This window comes from Dromiciops gliroides, chromosome 4 (assembly GCF_019393635.1).
Source record: "Dromiciops gliroides isolate mDroGli1 chromosome 4, mDroGli1.pri, whole genome shotgun sequence".
NCBI lineage: Eukaryota > Metazoa > Chordata > Mammalia > Microbiotheria > Microbiotheriidae > Dromiciops > Dromiciops gliroides.
In genome coordinates, this window is record NC_057864.1 from 227,003,058 (window position 1) to 227,022,279 (window position 19,222).

General features: G+C 37.3%; 1 protein-coding gene across 1 annotated transcript in view; it reads right to left on the bottom strand.

Moving 5' to 3' along the window:
* LOC122754874 overlaps positions 1 to 19,222 on the bottom strand; it is a 71,891-nt gene that overhangs the window by 11,815 nt on the left and 40,854 nt on the right. The window contains exons 6-7 of the mRNA XM_044003313.1: positions 16,154 to 16,606; positions 7,875 to 8,010 (exon numbers count right to left, since the gene is read on the bottom strand). Of these exons, the coding sequence (XP_043859248.1) occupies positions 7,875 to 8,010; positions 16,154 to 16,606 (589 nt within the window). The remainder of the gene's footprint in view (positions 1 to 7,874; positions 8,011 to 16,153; positions 16,607 to 19,222) is intronic.

Genomic DNA, 19,222 nt, shown 5'->3' on the forward strand with positions numbered 1-19,222 from the left:
TTGTAATCCACAGAAAAATAGGGAGGATTATCCATTCCTGGCTCCAGAAATAAGAAATGTGTCTTGGTAGTAAGTGACTTCTTCCTAAGAGGTATAATGATAACCCCCAGCATGACTGATCAGATTAGAAAATAAGCTATTTGGAATATACAGGAAGTGAGTTTCATTCATTCAAGAGAATTATCAAACTTGAAGAATGGTGATTCATATGAAAACAAATGATATTGTCAGTAGGAATCTAGAAAAACTCTAGGGATTATGAAGACCTGTGGGTAATGCTTTTATCCCCAAATGAAAATAAGAAACCTTAAAAGGAAAAAGTAGGATATGTTATGAAGAAGTCACTAAGAAGTTGATGTCAGGAAATGAGATTCAACTTTCTAGACCATAGTATAAAATACATTTGACCAGGAGTATATCTAATAAGGGCCACGAAGAATTTCTTTGCTTCTTATTTTTCTTACTGGCAAAAATAGAGTTATCAAGGGCCAAATAAGTTTCTCTTATGAACCAATCATGGTTTCTGGGTCAAAATTAGTATATTCCTCATATGCTAAGAAAGATTATTTGAAAAGATTATTTTAAAATTATACTCTATGACTCTTATTATTAGGTGCCTTAGATACCATAAGTAACCTCTAAAATGCTTACCATATAGCACTCCAATTCTCACCTCATTCAAAAACACTATGGTATCTCTAAGTCATACATCTAAATCAGTTTTTTAAGCAAAATTCTTTTTTTTTCTTTTTTCTTTTTTTGCGGGGCAATTGGGGTTAAGTGACTTGCCCAAGGTCACACAGCTAGTAAGTGTTAAGTGTCTGAGGCCAGATTTGAACTCAGGTACTCCTGACTCCAGGGCCGGTGCTCTATCCACTGTGCCACCTAGCTGCCCCAATTCTTTTCTTTTTTGAAGATAAGGGAGATGTTTGCTTGTAGAAACTATAGCACCACCTAGAAGGTTATCCTACCTGTTTTTTGCTGGTGATGGCAAAATGAGCAAAATGAGTGTTAGGGCAGGAACCCTGATGTTATTAATTGCCCTTACCAATGGTAACAGAATGTTGAAATGTTCTTTTTCTCAGTTCAGTGACACAGAGCAAGAACTTTTTTTTCTGCTAATGAGCCAAAATCTAACTTTTGCTAACTCACAGTGACTAGTTCCTCTTTCAATAGTTTATGAGCTGATCCTTTATATATTTTGTATATTTTATACATGCATTGTATGAATATGTGCCTTCCTCCCCTTTTTAAAAATCAGGACAGGGGCGGCTAGGTGGCGCAGTGGATAAAGCACTGGCCCTGGATTCAGGAGTACCTGAGTTCAAATCCGGCCTCAGACGCTTGACACTTACTAGCTGTGTGACCCTGGGCAAGTCACTTAATCCCCATTGCCCCACCAAAAACAAAAAATAAAATAAAATAAAATAAAAATCAGGACAAAGGCACAAAGTAGAAATACCACAAGCAAATAACATTAAAGAAGCAAAACATGCACTTGATCTTTCCACCCCTGCTATTACCCTATATCTCTTCTCCCTTTTCTGCCTAAACTTCTTGAGAAGGTCATCTACAGTGGTGACGTACTTCTTTTCCTCTCACTCAGGTTTGGTTTCTGACTTCATCATTCAAATGAAACTTGTTTGACCAATTTACAGATGAAGAGGATGAGGCAGATAGATTAAGTGACTTCTCCAGGGTCAAATGTCTATACATTATAGGTCTAGAACCTATACAGGTAAAGTATCTCAGGCTAGATTTAAACTCAAGTCTTCCTGACTCCAGTAACCAGTCTAGGATCAGGCCTTTAGACATCAGGAATATTTGAGAGTGCAATATATTTTCTACATGTATACAGTATCTTTCTGGGTATACCTCTTGGGATGAGGCAAAGGAACTGGCATCAATTGTAAATTCAGTCAGACCTAGAAATACAGTTACCAACTAGAATGTACAACCCAGTCAGGAGACTGTTGTCTCATGTTCCTTGGCATCTGGGGAGAAAACAGGCTGTCACCATCCACTGTTATACAACACTGAGCCATATCAATCAGTATTATCCATTTCTTAACACTTCTACCTCTTCATCTCCAGAGGTAGTAGATAAGGAATCTAACTATAAAATGGAGGATTATGGGGTAATAATAAGTGAGGATGGCAAAGAGTAATGGAATTATTTAATAGGTATGAGATTGCCTGAGGAAGGGCAAGGGGAATAGTATCATTTGGCTTTTGGCCTAAGCAGAGAATGACTTTTGAGTTATAGGTATAATGAGAGAAAGAGGTAGAAGTGTTAAGCCATAGGAAATGGATAATACTGATTGATATGGTCCTAGACTGGTCCTGGAGGCAAGAAGCCCCATATGGATGTTTGTTATGGATGGCTGAGGCATTGTTCTTTTCACTTAGTCATGTGGCAATACTTTCTAATGGCAGTTCTCTAAATCCAGTTTCTAGGAGGAACTCAGATTGGACACCACCTTCCTGGGTTCAGTGATAATAAATAAAGGTCGGAGCAGGTCCTGCTGGGGTCTAGATGTCAATAGTGTCTCTCACCTATCTAGGTAATTTGTAGTTGAAGTGAGCTGAGGCACTGCTGATTTGCCAGGCAGTAATGACAGATATAGGGCAGATTAAGTCCAATCAATCAGTTACTCAATAAACATCTATTAAGTACCTACAATATGACAGGAATTATACAAAGCACTGGGAATTCAAAAAGGGGCAAAAGACAGTCTCTTTCCTCAAGAAACTTACAATCTAAGAAGGAAGACAACATGCAAACAAATATATACAAAACAAGCTGTGTACAGGATAAACAGGAAACAATTAACAGAGTGAAGACACTAGAATTAAGAAGGGTTGGGGAAAGCTTCCTGTAGAAAGGAGAATTTTAGGTGGGACTTAAAGGAAGATAGGGAGGTCTGTAGTCAAGAGTAGAGAGTTTTCCAGGCATGGGGAAGAACCAGGAAAAAATGCCTAGAGCTAAGATATGGAATGTCTTGTCTGTGGAACAGCCAGGAGGCCAATGTCACTGGAGTGAAGACTATGTGGCTAGGAGAAAGGTGTAAGAAGGCTTTAAAGGTAGGAGGGGGTTAGGTTATGAAGGGCTTTGAACGCCAAACAAAAAAGCATTTTGTTTTGCTCTTGGAGGCAATAGGAAAACACTGGAGTTTATTGAACAGTGGGCTGACATGATTAGACCTGCGCTTTAGTGGATGACTGGAGGATGAATTGGAGAGAAACTTGAGGCAGACAGACCCACTAGCAGGTCATTGCATAATTCAGGAGTGAGGTGATGAGGGTTTCACTGTGTGATGTTTAAAATCTATGTTGTGTGATCACCTTAAATTACAACCTTTAGCACCAGTCTTTGGGCATTAAACATTTATTAAAGCATACAGGTATTCACATGGAGTTCAGAAAGTTAAGAAAAAGTCTATCTAGCCTAGAGTTCCTGATTAAAGCAGGCTTGTGGCGGAGGACTTGAAGAAGAACCCAACCAGGCTGGAACTCTAGGCTAGCTAGGCTTTTTCTTAACTTTCTGAACTCCATGTGAATACCTGTATGCTTTAATAAATGTTTAATGCCCAAAGACTGGTGCTAAAGGTTCTAATTTAAGGCGATCACACAACACAGATTTTAAACATCACAACTGGAATGGTGGCAGTGTCAGAGGAGAGAAGGAGGTGTGATCAAGAGATGTGGCAAAGGTAAAATCAAAAGGCCTAAGAAATAGATACGATATAGGGGATGAGGAGTAGTGAGGAATCTAGGATGAATTTTAGGTTATAAACTTGAGGGATTGACTGGGAGAATGGTGTTGTTGCCCTCTACAGTAATTAGGAATCTAGGATGGGGGAGAGTTTAGGAGGAAAGATAAAGTCTGTTTCGGACATATTGGGTTTAAGATGTCTACTGAATAACCATTTTGAGATATCTGAAAAGCAATTGGAGGTGTGAAACTGGAAGTCAGCAGAGAGTCTCCCAGAGTTGTTGGTGGATAAAATAAGAATAAATTTGTAAAGCACTCTGCAAACCCTAAAGCAGTATACAAATGCTGGTTATTATTATTACCCTACTTTCCTCTCTTTTTCCATCTTTGCACTGAAATGTATATTAGGCTTGCAAAGAACCATGTAACCAACATAGAGTATATTATGCTGAGACAAACAAATTCAGGGAGTGCTGAGTTTAAATGCTAAGAATAATTGTTGAGCCTTGGGAGGCTAAGGAAAAAAAATGTGTCAAGCATCATTCTGCAATAACGTGAAGAAAAAGAAGGAGTTCTTTCCCAGAATAAAAACCAAGTCACTTGGACAGCTGGATAAAGGAAGATCCCAAGAGAAAGGAATGGTCACAATGAAGACCTAAGAAATCTAAACCCCTGATTGAAGAAGCATGCCCAAATGCAACCACTCAAATTGCCAGTATGCAACAAGGAGGAATTAGTGAGACTACCCATTAAAAAGAGGATAAACACAGATAACGATCCAAAATATCTTGAGAGGTTTAGCTATTAGGCTCAATCCAATAAGATGAAATTCAGTAAAGATAAATGGAAAGTCTTACACTTGGTCACACACACACAAAAAAACACAACTTCACAAGTATATTATGGAGGACACATAATTAGATAGTAGCTTTTCTTAAATTAGCAATCTGGTAGACTCAAAACTCAATGAGTGTGATATAGTAGCTAAAAAATCTAATGAAATCTTGGGCTATATTAAGAAGGGCATAGCTTCCGGGAAAAAGGAAGCGATAGTTTGTCCTTGTCGGACCTCATCTAGAGTATTGTGTTCAGTCTGGGCAAAAGAGTTTAAGAAGGATGTTGGCTAACTGGAGAGTGTCCAGAAAAGGGCAAGTGGGATAGTAAAAGGTCTTGAATCCATTAAATCTCACCTGAAGGACTAGGCATATTTAGCCTGGAAAGGGGTTGTGGGGTGAAGAGGAGAGGAAGATTGAGGGAATAAAAGTAAATGACAGTTGTCTTAAAGTATATGAAATATTCCCATGCAGAAGAATGATTAGACTTAGCCTGTTTGGCCCCACAGAGCCAGGAGACAAATTTGAGAGGGTGGTAAAAAGTAACACTTGAAGAATAAGGGAGGAGTAATGCCTGTGAACAACACAACTGGTCAAGGGAGAAGGAAAGTAAAATAAATTATTTATAATTTTTGAGGAAATAGTATTCAGCATAGGTTTTTCTCACATCTTATGCTGAAATTGTGTAAATTATATAAAATTCTAAGGTCCAGGATCCTTTACATTGGTTTACCTTGGGAGTCACCAGAGGGGAGAGTTAGAATGTTCACACTTGGCCACCTTCTCAAGTATTGGGTGTTCCTTCTCTCATTCTCATGACAAAATGGCCTTGGTCTTTACTAACTCTTCCAGATCCTTGACATATTAGCATTATTCAGTAAGTACTCCTCTTTTGAAGCTCATTCAATTCATCTATATCACACTTTTCAGATCCTATACACTTGTCATCTTCTTGTCTCTCCCTTCTCAAGAGGTTTAGTCCCTAATTTTCAGACTTCCTTCTCCACCCCAAACCCTCTTCTAATCCTCAGGACTTCAATGTATCATCTCCTCTTATAGTAGGAAGAGTAGGGATAATGATAGTTATTCCAAAAAGAAAGAAAACAGAGTCAATGAAACATTTGTAAAATACAGAGAAAAGAACTGAAGAAGTTCAAAATATGCACAGATAAGCAGCATAGTTTTGGTAGGCAAAACATTAGAGTTTATTTTGTCCCTTCAACCAGCAGACTAACTGTATGTAGTAGCATTTTTAAAATGGTTGCTGAGTTGAGTTATTCCTGCTTGCTCTGATTCTCTCACTTTTTTATCCTTGTTGGGAATTCCTGTCCCTCAACCATCCCAATTCTACCAGAGTTATGAGCCCCCATTTCTTATTTCCTTACTCAGCTTGGACCCTGTGGTCAGTCATTTCAACAATACTTTTACTAACATCCTAGAATTCCTGGCCGCTTTTACTCTTTGCTGTATCTGCTTTATCAAAATTTGGATAAACCCCAGCACCTATCTACTTTTTGTCCTACATCTCAGACTTCTAAGAGCTGTTACTTAAAACCACATAAGTGTATGCCAAATAACCAATATATGCTTACTATCTAACCTTATATGTACCTTCACTGCTTTCCTGCAATCCTTTTTTTTTTTTTTAAGTGAGGCAATTGGGGTTAAGCAACTTGCCCAGGGTCACACAGCTAGTAAGTGTTAAGTGTCTGAGATTTGAACTCAGGTACTCCTGAATCCAGGGTCGGTGCTCTATCCACTGCGCCACCTAGCTGCCCCTCCTGCAATCCTTTTTATTCATCATTTACTAGCTCCCAATTATGTTCCCCAGAACAACTATTTCATATTACCACACTATAAGTTCCTTGGAGGCAGAGACTGTATTTTATTCATCTTTTGCATATTCCATGTTACACAGCATGATGACTTATAAAAAATAAATTTGTGGAATTGAAATATAGACAAAGAAGTTAACAAATGAATAAAGATTGAGAAGCTAAGAACACTAGACCTTGGAATAAGTTATAAATATACAATAAGGGTATTCAGGCTAAATATACTAATAGATTCAAAGAGTAATTTATTGATACTAGTAACATAATGAGTTAAGAGAAAGCTAAGGATGTCAGATCTTCAGAAAATGTCCCTTAGAATCACTATCCTCTTAGAATCCTTCACTTTCCTCAAAACGCAACTCATGAGCTACCTCCTGGAGAAAGCTTATCCAGTTCCCTTTCAACCTGGATATTAATACCCTCAACCTAGGAAATCACTTTATATATAATTTTGGATTTAATTCACCATGTACATGCTGTTTCCCCTCACCAGGAATATAAGTTCCTTGAGGATGAGGACTGTTTAGTTTTTGTCTATATACTTCCAGTAGCCAGTATATTTATTGTAAGGTTTTTAATGTTTACTGAATTTGATTCAACTAAATCCTCCTTTTAGAGACTGAAGAAACTGAGGCTCAGAGAGGTTAACTGACTTGCTTATGGTCACAAAACTAATATGTGTCAGAAGTGGGACAAGTCTCTGATCCTAAGTCTGGCATTCTTCTTATTATACTGTTTTGCCTCTCTTAAATACACACACACACACACACACACACACACACACACACACACACACACACACACACACTCTTACACATCTAGGGATCTGGACAGACCTATTCTATGTATTCAGACCTAAAGAATAGGTTTCTTGAGGTAAATAACCCTGAATACACAATAATTTTTTATGTAATAAAACTTCTTGGTGAAAATATAACAGTCTAATTCCATGTGTACCCTTGGTTATCAAAGAAAACCAAGCTGAGGGACACTAAAGCTCTCTCTTCTTTTTTTTTCCTTTCTTTTTTTTTTTTTTTTTAGTGAGGCAACTGGGGTTAAGTGACTTGCCCAGGGTCACACAGCTAGTAAGTATTTAAGTGTCTGAGGTCGGATTTGAACTCAGGTACTCCTGACTCCAGGGCCAGTGCTCTATCCACTGCGCCACCTAGTTGCCCCTAAAGCTCTCTCTTTAAAAAAAAAAAAAAAGCACTTTGTCTCCTATTCAGTCCTTTATTCCTCAACTAAGAAAAACCTTAAAGAAGAAAGGTTCAGATGGGACCAGATAACCAGATAATCTTGCAGTTCTCTTGAGTTAACCACTAAGCTATAATCATAGTTCCTTGGACTGGCCCATAAATAGTGATTTTATGTCTTGCTTCTTTTCAAATATAGAGAAGCTTATACACAAGAAGAAATCCACAGCTGTTCTAACTATTCTGTAAATACTTATCACCATTTAAGTCACTTCCTGAATAAAATTTCATTCCTTACCTCTTTCTTGAAGAATCTGAGAGTCTGAAGAGTCACACTTGAGTCCCATAGGCTGTGGCTGGATATTTGGTGGTTCTTGTGCTGCTCCCAGAGTTGTTCTCTCTTCCCAGGGCATTCCACTGGCATGCGCTGGGACCTGGAGAAATTAGGTTCAGATAGACTCATAAGAGTTAATCACTTTGAGAGTTAGACATATAACTTGGGTATTATCCCCCAAAATACTACATAGATATAAAAGCAATTGAAAAGTTAATATACTCCTAAAAAAAATCATATGATAATATGATAAATAAATAAATAAAATCATCATAATATGGAGAAGACTCTGGGTTCCTGAAGACTATATAAGCATGAAGACCTTGAAGGTAAGGAGGAAGCCATCAATTAGAAAATGGATAATAAAAATTATGACATATTAATTAAATTGTATGTAATTGTTCTATAAGAATTGATGACCATTACTAGGTTGGTATCCAAAACCCACTATTAAATCAGTTTCCAAAATGAGATTAAAAAAAACCAAAAAGTTGAATTCAAAATTGAGGAGACACCCATCAATTAGGGAAAGGCTGAAAAATTGTGGGATGAGATTATATGAAATAATTAACAGGATGCTATCAGAAAAACCTGGAAAGACTTAAATGAGCTGATGCAAAGTGAAATGTACTGGATACAAAATAACAGCAATAGTGTAAGATGATCTGCTGTGAATGACTGCTGTGAATGTATTTTCAGAAATACAATGATCCAAGACAACTCTGAAGGACTTTTGAAAAATGCAGTCCATCTCCAGAGAGAGAACTGATGGTGTCTGAATAGAGAGTAAAGCATAATTTTTTTTAGTTCCTTTTTCAAAAGTTTTTTGTCTGTTTTCTTTCACAACCCAACTAATATGGAAATGTTTTGCTCAACTACACATGTATAACATATTGAATTGCTTGAGTTCTTAAGGGGGGAGAAGGGAGGAAGAGCATTTGGAATATAAAGTTTTAAAAATCAATGTTAAAATTTGTTTTTACATGTAATTTGGGAAAAAATAAAATTCTAAATAAATGGGGAAAAAAGAGAAAAAAAAGAACCAATGGAAGATTAGGAAGGAAAAGGTCAGTAACTATTATTTTAATTTGTCTATAAAGCAACAAAGAAACAGTTTCACTGATTTTTCCCCTTCTTTTGATCATTTGTTTGGATATCATGCAGAAACCTCCTGTGTTGAAAAAATATTACCTGACATTTTAAATATGCTATGCTGTTTAATATATTCATTCAGAAGCATTGTTCAGTCCTCAAATTAAAGAATTTTTTTTGTTTGTTTGTAGGCAATGGGGGTTAAGTGACTTGCCCAGGGTCACACAGGTAGTAAGTGTCAAGTGTCTGAGGCCAGATTTGAACTCAGATACTCCTGAATCCAGGGCCAGTGTTTTAACCACTGCGCCATCTAGCTGCCCCAAATTAAAGAATTTTTTAAAAAAAGAATTGATGAAGGACAGTTTCAGAGAAACCTGGCAAGATTCATATGAATTGATGCAAAGTAAAGTGAGCAGAACAGGAAAACAACCTATGCAGGAATTATACTGTAAAAACAAAAATTTTGTTTTTACAACTCTTATCAATGATCAGAACTGATCAATGCAGTGACCAACCAGAATTCCAGTGGGCTGATATTGAGAGATGACAAACTAAACATGTAGAATAAGAATCACATTTTTGGACAAGGACAGTATGAGAATTTGTATGCCTACGCATATTTGTGGGGCTTTTTCCTATTTTTTTAATCTATGCATATTTCTTAGAGGGGTTTTGTTTTGTTTTTGAAAGAATAGGAGAGAAAAAATAAATGCTTGTTAACAGAAAAAAATTAATAAAAAAGGAATACCAAATTGTACATTTTAAAATAAAAGCAAGCTGTACTTAAAAGAGATTAAAGTTTCATATACAATCCCTTTTTTCTCTTCTATGTATGGAAATGCTTATTGTATTTGATGCTTAAGGTCATAATAAAACAAAACATGAAGTTGGTTATATCTTAACAGATTGGTTACTAATTTTGAAGTCACTGGCAAATTGGCAAGGCTTTGCATTATCAAAGTATTTACCAAAATCAATACTATGTATAGAAAGAAAAATATAAACAAGACACTACAGTTAAAACTGTTCCAAAGAGGCAAAAGATACCTCACACAGCTCACTCCAATCTAAGACAAATCACAAAAGTAAAGTCTAACTGAAAACGATGCAACTTATATATACTCCCCTTAAGCCTATAATGTAGAGAATGAAGTTAGCCCACTTTTTTTTGGGGGGGGGTAAGGCAACTGGGGTTAAGTGACTTACCCAGGGTCACACAGCTAGTAAGTGTCAAGTGTCTGAGGGCGGATTTTAACTCAGGTCCTCCTGAATCCAGGGCCGGTGCTCTATCCACTGTACCACCTAGGTGCCCCGCCCACTTCTGAATGAAGTAGAGTTTACCTTCTCACAGCTTAAGGTCACTAACTCCTATACCAAAAGTTAACATTTAGGCCACAGACATTTTAAAGGCTTTTCCACTGAAAATTAGGATAATGTCAGAGAATCAAAGTGGAAGAGCACTGATGGTTGTATCTTCAAATGTTAAATATTTTTATATCGCAAAAATTTCCTGTTGGCATTATTACCAAAAAAGGCCCCACATGGGGCAGTTAAGTGCTGTAGTGGATAAAGCACAGGCCCTGGATTCAGGAGGACCTGAGTTCAAATCCAGCCTTAGATACTTGACACTTACTAGCTGTGTGACCCTGGGCAAGTCACTTAACCCCCACTGCCCCACATAAAAAAACAAACAAAAAAAGGCCCCACAGACTTCTAGAATCATCTGTTGGGCTATAAGAGCTAATCAGCTAAAACATTAGGGATTTTTATTTTATAATCTCCTTAACAGTTCTCAATACCTCCAGCTGTTTCCTCAGAAATGCATGCTTCCAGATCAACCTGGGCAGCAATATCTTTTTTTGTAATAATTTTGTACAAAGGAATTACTTTTTGCACTACAGTCTTTATCAGAGAAAAATCCTGTTTCTTGTAATGATAATCATTTGGGTCTCCAGCAACAAGTATAAACTTTGAAGTACCAAAGTATCCAAAAGCACCTAGTACCTGGCTGTATCACTTATCACCTTGGAAGCAGAAAATAAAGAAATACAAAGGAATAAAAAGAGTTTAACACTGAGGAATGTTGTCTTATGCAAAGACTAAAGATGATGAAATGTTATGACAAAGAGAAACAAATTTAGCAGCAGAAAATTTAAATGTCCAACATTTTTGGTGATTTGGGGGATACAGCTCCAAATTGTTTTATAGAGTGGTCACACAAGTCCAAAGCTCCACCAAAAGTATGTGCTTGACCCCTCCACAAATTATAATTTTCTTTTTCCTTTATCTTTACCAATCTTATGGGTAAGGTAGAACCTCAGAGTGATTTAATTTGCACTTTGTTAATATTAGTGATCTGGAGCATATTTTCATATTGCTGATAGCTTTGTTTGTGTTGTTCTGAGGCCTGTCCACATACTCTTGGAAAATGGCTATTGTTCATATAAATTTACGATAATTCCTTAAATATCCTGGAGATCATAACTTCTTCAGAAAAATATCCTACATAGTTTTCCCCAGTTAACTGTCTCCTTTATAATTCTAGCTGTATTGATTTGGTTTCTACAAAAACTATTCAGTTGTATGTAATAAAAATAATCCATTTTATCTAATTTATCATGTTTGGTCAAGAACTCTTCCTCCATCCATACTGGTGAAAGACATATTCTGTACTGCCCCTTCTAATTTGTTTATAACATTTTCAAAATCTAGATTTTTACATCCATTAGAGTTTTTTGGAGTATATGGAATAGTAGTCTCAATCTGTTTTGTCATACTGCTTTCCAATTTTTCCTGAAGTTTTTGTCTAACAGTTCTTATATCAGTGGTGGGAATGCTTGAGTTTCTAATACTATGCTATTAGGTTCAATTACTTCTGGGTCTTGTGTACCTAAAATGTTCCACTGATCAACCTTTCTATTTTTTTTTTTTTTACCAGTGATAAAGAGTTTTGATGATTACATGCTGGGTACTGTAATTAAAGATCTGCTTCTGCTAGGCTGCATTTCTTCCAACTTTTTTTCTTTGTTAGCATTTCCCTTGGGTTTAGCACACTGCCTAACATATAAAAAGCACTTAAATGAATACTGACTAACTAAAATTCTTGACCTTTTGGTTCCTCCATATGAATTTTGTTATTTTGTATATTTCTATAAAGTAACTCTGGCAATTTGATTGGTACAGCAGTGAATCTACAAATTAATTTAGATAGTACTGTCAACCAAGGGTAATTAACATATATCCATTTGTTTAAGTCTTTGATAGGATTAATGCCTACCAGCACTACTTCCTCTCCCCACCATGTAGAAAAGCTAGTTCTTTGCCTAAAAAGAAGCTGTCCCCAAGACTTAGTTGGCTCAGGCTCAAGCTCCATAGGAGCCAAGTCATAGACCTAGCTTCCTAATGGCCTCAGGCTGTGTTGCCATGGCTTCCTGGTCACCTGAAGGCCCACTCACATGGAGCTGAGGCCCTTCAGACTTGGTGGATGTCACAATGTCTCACAAGTTACCATACCCTGAACCTGCTGACCAAAGTGCTGTACCTCTCTGTTAAGAATCCTTTGTATGGGGCAGCTAGGTGGCACAGTGGATAGAGCACCGGCCCTGGAGTCAGGAGGACCTGAGGTCAAATCCGGCCTCAGACACTTAACACTTACTAGCTGTGTGACCCTGGGCAAGTCACTTAACCCCAATTGCCTCACTAAAAAAAAAAAAGAATCCTTTCTATGCTATGCTATTTTCCCTGAAAGTCTCTCCCTCCTCATCTGTCTCATGGTCTCCTTCAAGTTCTAGTGAAAATCTCACCTTCTATAAGACTGCCTTTCCTAATTTCTCTTAATGTTAGTTCTCTCCATCTGATGATTGCCTTCAATTTATCCTGTATATATTTTGCTTGTAAACAGTTGTTTTCATGTTGTTCTCCCATTAGAATTAGAGCTCCCTGAGGACAGATAATAAATTTTTTTGTCCTTAGTTGTATCTCTAGCACTTAACGCAGTGCCAGGCACATAGTAAGTAGATGCTTAATAAATGCTTGTTGACTAGCAATGTGAAAATTGATGTTTTAACTGCTGAATGACTTACAAAAGTCTCATTTTGTTCAAAGATCAGATGTAAACTATCAAGGGACCAGTCTGAGTTAGGCCCAGCCCCCAATGTATCATAACAGTCAATAGCTGGAATATGGAGGAGTGATCAAAAAGCCAGCTACAACAATGAGACACCCTGTAGCAAGGAGTCTTCTGGGGTGTAGAGAATGTAACAAAGAATAAGATACCACTTGTGTGGAGTAATTAGCTCTGTTGGTGCGGAGAAGGCTGATAGCAGTGGTAACGAAAGCAACAACAAGGACTTCTGAATAACAACGCAGCCTGAAAAGAGACAGCCAGCTCAGATCTTCAATATTTCAATAAAACCCTAAAAATGACTCCAAACCAAATAATTATCAAGCAATATAATGAGTAACTATAATAACTAATTTATTCCACTTAAGAAGTGCAAAAAAAGTTAGCCAGAAGACCACAGACAACTGGAAACAAAGTCCAGAAGAAAAGTCACAGGCAAAAAAGTCCGAAGTCAACCAGCATAACCACAGAGGGCCAGAGAAATTTCAGTAGTTTTTCCTCTTTTCTCATTTTTGCAATTTATATAATATTACAATTGTTTTTGATACTTTAAATTTTCTTCTATTTTTCCATCTTTTGACTTTGTTCTACTATTTCTTGTTGTTGAATTCTATTTGCTCCATGCTACCACTAAACCTTAATCCATGCCTCCTTTTTCAGTATCCTGGTGATCCACTTTTGGTCCTGGATTTGACCAGTTTCTGTCTTCTTACAAGTTCTCCAATCCATGCCTTGCTGTGGCCCTAACAGGTCCCAAAGGGGAAACTGAGATCATACTTGTTTCAAGCCTCCTACACATCCCCATGCAACAGTGCTCATGTACTGTTGGCCCTGCCTTCCTTCTACAGTATATCCCAGTGCAGTGAACTATATATGAGTACTAGTTCTGTCACCTATTTCTGTTTTGACAGGCTATGACCCAGCTTCAGGTAGCTAATTACTGAGCTTGCAGAGGCTTGTGATCCATCCTCTTCAGAGTACTGGTAGGCTTCAGGTCTGTTTGCAAAAGCTCATGCTAAAGCTTTACAACACAATCAAATAAGAAGTGCAGAGCTTACAAGAATCCACTGCACTTATTGGTTGCTGAGTATAAAAAAAAGTATTTAATTTGATTAAACAAACTGCTATCTTTAAGGTTTCTCTTCCAATCATGGAGCTCCTGTGCATATGTCAAAGTCAAAAAGGTTCTTCTAAAGATGCAGTGACAGAAATAACATTGAACCTCTCATTATTAGTACCAAGTAAAAGAAACCTGGGAGAAATATGCTTGCCAAATGTGTTTGTCAGTGCCATGGAAGATGTTCAAATGGAAGCAGGATTCCCTATAGATGATGAGGTACTCCTGATGATTCTGTTTGTAGATGATGTTTTACTGATTACACCAAGCCCAGAACACTGCAGAGCCTCCTAGATGAGATCCAAAAATATTCAAGAGTTTAACTACACAAAACAGGAAAAACCAAGTGGACAAAAAAATTCCCACTTTCCAGACAGTTACATAGAAAAATCCATAGATCTAGTTCATCAGTATATGACAGGGTATCCCCAAAGTTTTAGTTCAGTTTTAAGTTTAACTGAATCTAAATAAGCTTAAAACTGCACTAAGACTCTTGGGATACCTTGTATATCTTGGATAGACACTACAGTTGGATAATGAACTTGATCCAGAATTGAATAGGAAGAAAGCAGAATAGATTGCATTTGGGAAATTGCCATACTTTTAATGATACCAAACTTCTCCCTGGGAAAAAACAAAGGCCCAACTTTTTAGCCTCAATATTTTTCTGGCAATGCTGCATGGCTACAAATAATGAAATACCAGTCACTCATGAATCCAGAGCACAATGGAGAGATATACACTGAATAAGAATGAGATGCAGTATATTAACAACACACCAAAAGCAGCATAAGCTAATTGAAAAAAAATGTACCAATGAAAGAGGAGGTAGATCAACCATATAAGAAAAGATATCAAATGGCTGGCCAATATGCTCCACTGATACTTATGCAATGTCAAGAGGCATCAAATAAGGCTCTTGAGAATGTTGGGTGAACTTTCTGTAAAGGACTTGTAAAATAACATGGAAAAAAATTGAAAAAAATCAAAGTTATGGATAAGTTACAATCTACACCCAAGAAAGCATCCCAGGGCACTGAGGAAGTCAAGTGAGACAAAGACTAAACAATTCAGTCCAGTCCAGTATAGATTAAATCCCACAGCTTTGGTAGTGCCCCGACACTTGTCTAGGCATACAATTTTTTTTCTGTTTGGGGAAATAAAATAGGAAAGAGATATAAAGGTGGCAGTTTTATGAGAGGAGTACTTGATTGGTGATCAAGAGATAAGGCTTTTACTCTTAGATTTAATTAGAAATGGAAGCCTAGGAAAATCAATTAGCCTCTTGGTATCTGCTCATTTGTCAGTGTGTTGATGGGGAAAAAGCTTCAGAGGGATGCTATAAAGTTGACTAGTATGACATTTATTAAAGTATTCCAATAAAGTTTAAAGCATTATATTTACATGTATGCTTACATATATATATATAGAGAGAGAGAGAGACAGACAGACAGACAGACACACACACACACACACACACACACACACACACAGAGCAGCTGGTGTTACAGTGAATAGAGTACTGGGCTTGAAGTCAGGAAGAACTGATTTCAAATGTGACCTCAGACACTTACTAGCTATGACCTTGAGCAAGTCACTTGATCTATTTGCTTCAATTTCCTCAACTGTTAAATGGGGATTAATAATTAATCATGGGGATTAATAATACTTCACAAGGTTATTATGAGGATTTCTAAAAAGCATTAAGAACATAGCAGGAATTATATAAAATGTTTATTCTCTTTCCCTTCCTTTCTGTGTGTGTATGTGTATGTGTATGTATGCTACTTTATTATTGCTATCTGCAGCACAATACAGGGGAGACTAACATTTAGCAATTCTCAACTTGCTCAATTCAGTTCAAAATTCCAGGATCCTTTACTTAGAAAAAACAGAATTCCTTCTACTTACCTCTTGTCCTAGTATATTAATATGTCTCTCCAAATCCTCCAACACAGTTACCACTTCCTCTCCACTCTCTAGATGATGCTCCTGCACCAAGGTCTGAAGTTCCCCCGGCAGAATGGACAGGAACTGCTCTAGCACCAGCAGTTCTAGGATCTGCTCCTTTGTGTGCAAATCTGGTCTTAGCCACTGATGGCAAAGAGCTCGAAGCTGGATCAAAGCTTCACGAGGCCCTAGTGTCTCCCTGTAGCAGAACTGTCTGAAGCGCTGGCGGAAGACCTCCTGGCCATGAGGGTTAGGCTCATGGAAGCTGGATTCCTGGTCCCAGTTGTGGTCTTCCTCCTCTACTTTTACTATCACAAGACCTTCCTCTGGAGACTGAACCAGAGGAGCTAGGCCTACTGTCTCCCTGGATTCTACAGCCATCTGGAGCTGGAAGAGCTTGGGAGAAAGCTTACTTTAATTGGGTTCTTTTCACAGGAAAGATCCTCTTGAAACTCTTCTCTCGGGGTCTTGTTTCTAAGGTATAAGAAAATGACATATTGCTATTTAAGGTTAGCCAGAAAACAATTACAACAAAACCAGTTTAACAAAGCTCGTTACCCACTCTAGCCCTTTTGGTAATCATTTTAAGGATGCCCTTGTTATAGCTGAGAATTGCTTACCTCCTTGAACTCTCATGACAATCTCTAACCTTTGGTAATCCCCAACACCCACTTTCTCAGGTTACCACACACTGGTAGAAAAATTAATACTGTGCTAATTTGATGCACTACAAACTCCTGTCATATAATCTCAAGTGGGGCATCATGGCCTCTCAGTAAACTTTTTCACTTGTGTGACTTGAATCCCTTTCACATTCCCCATAAAAGTTAATAGAAACTTTTTTCATACTGAGTCGATAAAGGCCTATCAATATGAGCTTCTTCAACTTCCTCCTTTCCCTTCTGCCTCAGAGAAAATAAAGTGTCTTCTTCCCTTCCACCTTATTAATCCTTCTGGATAGCCATTTCCAAAACTGAGATTTATGGAGGAAGGTCTAAGGTTTGGGAACACAGAGTTCCATGGGGAGAATGGAAGAAGAAAAATGAAAGACTTTTAGCTGGGGTGAGGTGGGTGGTGAGTATGGCAAAAGAGTCATCTTAGAAGTATTGTGCTTTTAGGAGACTGAGGATAGAGAAGCCAAAATTATTGTGGCTTTACAAGTGCCAGCAGTCTAGGGTCAAGCATAGGTTGGGAGATACTGGGTCCTTGTATCCACAGAGCCTCTAAGACCTATGATGGCCTACCTCTGGGAAGCCACATTTATTTACTTCTTATAATTACATGTAAAGATAAATTTTAACATTCATTTAAAATTTCTGAGTTCCTAATTTCCTCCCTCTTTCCTTACCCCCCTCCCTAAGATGGTAATAAGCAATTTTATATAGGTTACATATGTACAATCATGTAAAACATATTTCCATATTAGTCGTGAAAGAAACAGGCCAAAAGAAAAAAAGAATAAAGTGAAAATAGTATACTTTGATCTGTATTCAGACTCCATCAGTCCTTTCTCTGAATGTGAACAGCATTTTTCGTCATGAGAACTTTGGAATTGTCTTTGATCATTGTATTACTAGGAATGGCTATGTCAATCATAGTTGATCATCACACAATGTTACTGTTACTGCATACAATGGTTTTGCTCATTTCAATTTGCATCAGTTCATGGAAATCTTTCCACATTTTTCTGAAATCTCCCTGCTCATCATTTCTTATACTACAATAGAATTCCATTATATTCATATACCACAACTTGTTCAGCCATTCCACAACTGACAAACATCCCCATAATTTCCAATTCTTTGCTACTATAAAAAGAGAAGCTTATAAATATTTTTGTACAAGTAGGTCCTTTTCCATTTTTCTCAATCTCTTTGGGATACAGACCTAGTAGCTCCATCAAAGGGTATGCACAGTTTGATTGCCTTTTGGACATAGTTCCAAACTGCTCTCCAGAATGACTGGATCAGTTCACAACTCTAGTCATTAGTGTCTCAATTTTACCACACTCCTCCAACATTTATAAATTTCCTTTTCTGTCATACTAGCCAATCTGATAGGAATGGGTATTACCTCAGAGGTGTTTTAATTTGCAGTTCTCTAATCAATGGTGATTTAAGGCATTTTTTCATGACTATAGATAGTTTTAATTTCTTCTTCTGAAAATTGCCTGTTAGGGGTAGGTAGGTGGCGCGGTGGATAGAACACCGGCCCTGGAGTCAGGAGGACCTGAGTTCAAAGCCTGGCCTCAGACACTTGACACTTACTAGCTGTGTGACTCTGGGCAAGTCACTTAACCCCAATTGCCTCACCAAAAAAAAAAAAAAAATGCCTGTTCATAACCTTTGACCATTTAACAAATGACTACTATTCTTATAAATCTGACTCAGTTCTCTATATATTTAAGAAACCTGGCCTTTATCAGAGACATTTGTCGTGAAAATTGTTGGGAAGCCACCATTTAGTGCTTATTGGAACTGAAAACCAGATGGTAGAACAAACTTTTAGGAAAAAAGATGTCATAGGAAATAATTTATAATATAGTTAAAGGCACTGAGAGATATTACATTGATTTTGGTATTTATATAGTAGTGTTTTGTTTGATTAATTTGAGTATATAACATATACTGATAAATTAGCAATATAGTAATGTACTTCTAAGGCCTAGAGTTCTATGATAAATCTTGGTAACTTGTATTTCAATCTGCAAATTCAGCTGACTTTTTAAACTAGGGAATTATAATTGATATATTTAACACTTCTGTCCTTAGATGAGCTAGATCTAGAGTAAGTGCTTTGCTTGGCTGGTTTAGTTTAATGGACCTCTAATAAATAAATTTGAGAGAATATAAGTCAAAACTTAAAACACATCTATCTTTTGCCAATAGAATGTAAAAGAAAAGACTGTTTGGATTTTGTCTTTGTATCCCCAGCTTCCAGAACAATGCCTTAAGTGCTTAATAAATGTTGAATTAAATTGAATCCTCTGAAGGCTTATGCGGTCCATCTATTATCCCCTTTCTCCCTCAT